Source organism: Phalacrocorax aristotelis, chromosome 12, assembly GCF_949628215.1.
Source record: "Phalacrocorax aristotelis chromosome 12, bGulAri2.1, whole genome shotgun sequence".
NCBI classification, from domain to species: Eukaryota; Metazoa; Chordata; class Aves; order Suliformes; family Phalacrocoracidae; genus Phalacrocorax; species Phalacrocorax aristotelis.
This window is the reverse complement of record NC_134287.1, coordinates 4708350-4711414: the sequence shown is the minus strand read 5'-3', so window position 1 is coordinate 4711414 and position 3065 is coordinate 4708350. Positions and strand designations below refer to the sequence as shown.

Genomic DNA, 3065 nt, shown 5'->3' with positions numbered 1-3065 from the left:
AGATTCTTGGTTGTAAACCCTCTCCCATGGTTTGTTGCCTCAGCCATTTTATTTCCTCCTCATGACATTCTCTCCCCTGTTGTTCCCCCCACCCCCATCCCAACCAACTAGGGAGAGCGAAGTACGAAATGCAGCTAGGAGATGGGAGATCTGTCTGGAGATGCTCCCCTCTCCCCAGAACTGGAGAAAGGACTCTGCATCCCACCTCGTCTCCAGCAGCCATTCTCTCAGTCTCTGCAGAAGACTTTCCTTTGTAGGACTTATTGCACAGAAGGATAAACGAGGCAATAACAGCCTCTCTCTCCTCCACTGAGTCCCACTGAATATTATTTGTCCAAAATAGAACAGCCCCCTGAGGAAAGATTAGAGGAGTACTTGTACCCCCAAATATCCTCGTATAACTGAGGCACTCTTTTGGGATGCTTTGCCAGACTTTGCCCTACTGTAAGCATGGGGTATCTTTAAAGAAGTCACTGTAAAGGAGGGATGACATGAAAACAACACCTCAGGCAGACATCAGTGCCCCAGTCGGTCTTCATTTCAGCAACATTCATCTCCTTGTGCAAAGAAGGCCACATTTTAGCTTTGCTCTACCACCAACTCTGTTGCCGTGCTCCGGCCCGGGCGGTGGCTGACCCTGGGTCTCCCTCGCTGCCCTGCCAGCTTGCATTGCACCCACAGCCCTGCCCGCTTTAGGGTGGCTGCAGTTCAGCTATCGCATTGCACCGACAGTACGGCGGTCTGGATGGTATCTCCACCTCAATGTAAATATAGGGTACAAATATACATGGGGGGGTATGAGTGTATTTATATATACAGCTCAGTAATAATCTTTCCAAAAGCTTGTGACGGCTCAGGGGAGAGCCTGGACCTCCCCTGCAGGTGCCTTGGGCGAGGAGCGTCTCTGCGGTGCTGGGCTCGGCGTGCTGAGCAGGGACACACGCTCCTCTGCCGGTCCGCCGCTGCGGCGGCAGCGGGGCGCTGCGGGGCACTCGAGGGGCGGTTCTCTCCGCGCTGCCTGAGGGGGTCGGAGCGATCGGCAGCTTGGAACAGACGTGCACCGTGCATCATCACCCGTGAAATGGAAGCACACGTGGATTTTGAGAGTCTACGTCCGACCAGAGATTCCCGAAACTGGTGTCTGACCTCCCATCCCCAAACGTGCAGTAACACAAAGATCACCTCTACCTTCTCTTGAAACCTCGGGCTTTTTTTTCTTAAACACCCTCCTCCCCCCCCGCCCCCCCGAAGAAGCCTGCCTCCACATTAACAAAAAATAACCATCCCAGAGCAACCCTCGCCGGTATTTTACTACCGAAATGAGATTCCCTCTCTGTGATCTAACTCCGTCAACTAGGAAGGAAAATAAATAAACAAAGGGATTCTCGCCCACCAGGCCCCCCGCGAAGGGATGCTCTCCGCACAGCCGCTGCCCGGAGCCCGCTCCCTCGGCCGCCTCCCGAGGGCTCCCCGCAGCCCCGCCGCGGGTTTGCGGTACCGCCGTGCCGTTTCCTCCCACAAAGGGGGGGGGGGGGGGGTGAGGGGTAGCTCGGGGAACCTCCCCCGCCCGTCGGTGCCGCGGGGGCACAGCACTGTCCCCCCGCCTGTCCCCCCGCGGCGGCGGGGCCGGGGAGGGGCGTCGGCGGGGGCAGCCCCCGGCCATTGATAACCCCCGGCCCCGGCCCCGGCCCCGCCACCGGCAGCAGCAACCGGAGAGCGCGGACCCCCGGGCATCCCCGCCCAGCCCGCAGCGCGCCGTGAGTGCCCACCGGCCCGAGGGGGGATCCCGGGGGGCGATGAGGGGGAGCGGGGCCGGCCGGGGCGGCGGGGCTGCAGGGGAGCGCTTTGCCGGGAGCCGGGTCCGGCGGCAGCACGGTGCGGGCTCTCGGCTCACGCTTGCCCCGGGGTCGCGGCTCCCCGGTGGTCCCGGGGGTGGGTGGAAACAAGCTGAAAGCCCTGGGGGTTACCAGCCTGGGGGGACAAGCCCGCCGTGCGCCCCTCTGCCGAAACAACGGCCGCGCTCAGCCCGGCGCGGCCCCGGGGCGAGCAGCGGGTGGGAGCAGCGGGGGCAGCCCCCCACCAGTGTCCGTGTCTCCGCAGGGCGCGGAGGAATGCGGCGGGCCGGCGGGCCCCGCGCCGGGACGCCCCGTCGCTGAGGCACCGGAGGAGGCTCCCGCGGCGCCGAGGAGATGCGGCCGCCGCTGGCCCTGCTGGCCCTGGCCGCCCTGGGGGCCGCCGCCGGCGGGGAGGCGGGCCGGGAGGCGGCGGAGGCGGCGGGGCGGTTCTCCACGGCGGAGCGGCACCGCTGCAGCTGGGAGCTGCGCTCGGCGGCGGCGGGCAGCGAGCTGCGGCTGAGCTGCCGGGCCCCGGCGGGCGGCGGGGCGGCGCGGAGCTGCGCCTACCGCGGGGAGCCGCGCCTCTGCCCGGCCTACGGCAGCCACAGCCGCCGCTACTGGCGGCAGGTGCTGGGCAGGCTGCGGCGGCGGCGGCGGCACCCCTGCGCGCCGGGCGGCCCCCTCGGGCCCCGCCTCTGCGGGCCGGGCCGGGCGCCGCCCGAGGCCCAGCTCCGCCTGCTGCCCGGCCCCGGCCCCGGCGCCCCCGCCGCCCCGCCGGCCCCCTCCGCCCAGCCCTCCGCCCAGCCCTCCGCCGGCCCGGCCCAGGCCTACTGCGCCGAGCGGTGGCACTCGCTCTGCAGCTTTTTCGTCGGATTTTGGGAGGGCTGAGTCGCCCCAGCCCCGCCGGGCCAGGGCTTGCTGTGCCCGGCCGGACCCCCCGGCACCCCCGGCCCTCACCCGCCCGCCCCCGGGCTCCCCCGGCTTTCCTCTTCTCTCCAATAAAGCGGTCGCTATTTCACGACAAGAAGCTCGCGTAACTCTTTTCTCGTCCGAGGCCTGTAATACCTGCGGCGCCGTGACGCGCTGAGCGGCGGGCGGGACGTCTGTCAGCTCGCTGAGGTGGGAGCTTCCCGGGGCAGCTCGGTGTTCGAGCACAGTCGAGGTTGTCAAAGGACGTAAATACCCAAAGACAGCCATTCCCTCTCCCAAATCCACTTCTTTTAAGTCTCA

At 66.6% G+C, this 3065-nt stretch overlaps 1 protein-coding gene across 1 annotated transcript; it reads left to right on the top strand.

Annotated features, from left to right (window-relative positions):
• Nucleotides 1-1683: 1683 nt before the first annotated feature.
• On the top strand, nt 1684-2853 carry FGFBP3 (fibroblast growth factor binding protein 3). Its single transcript, XM_075107494.1, has 2 exons — nt 1684-1757; nt 2101-2853. Exon 2 carries the CDS (start codon nt 2190-2192, stop codon nt 2721-2723), a length of 534 nt encoding a protein of 177 aa, XP_074963595.1. The 5' UTR covers nt 1684-1757; nt 2101-2189; the 3' UTR covers nt 2724-2853.
• The last annotated feature ends 212 nt before the right edge of the window (nt 2854-3065 follow it).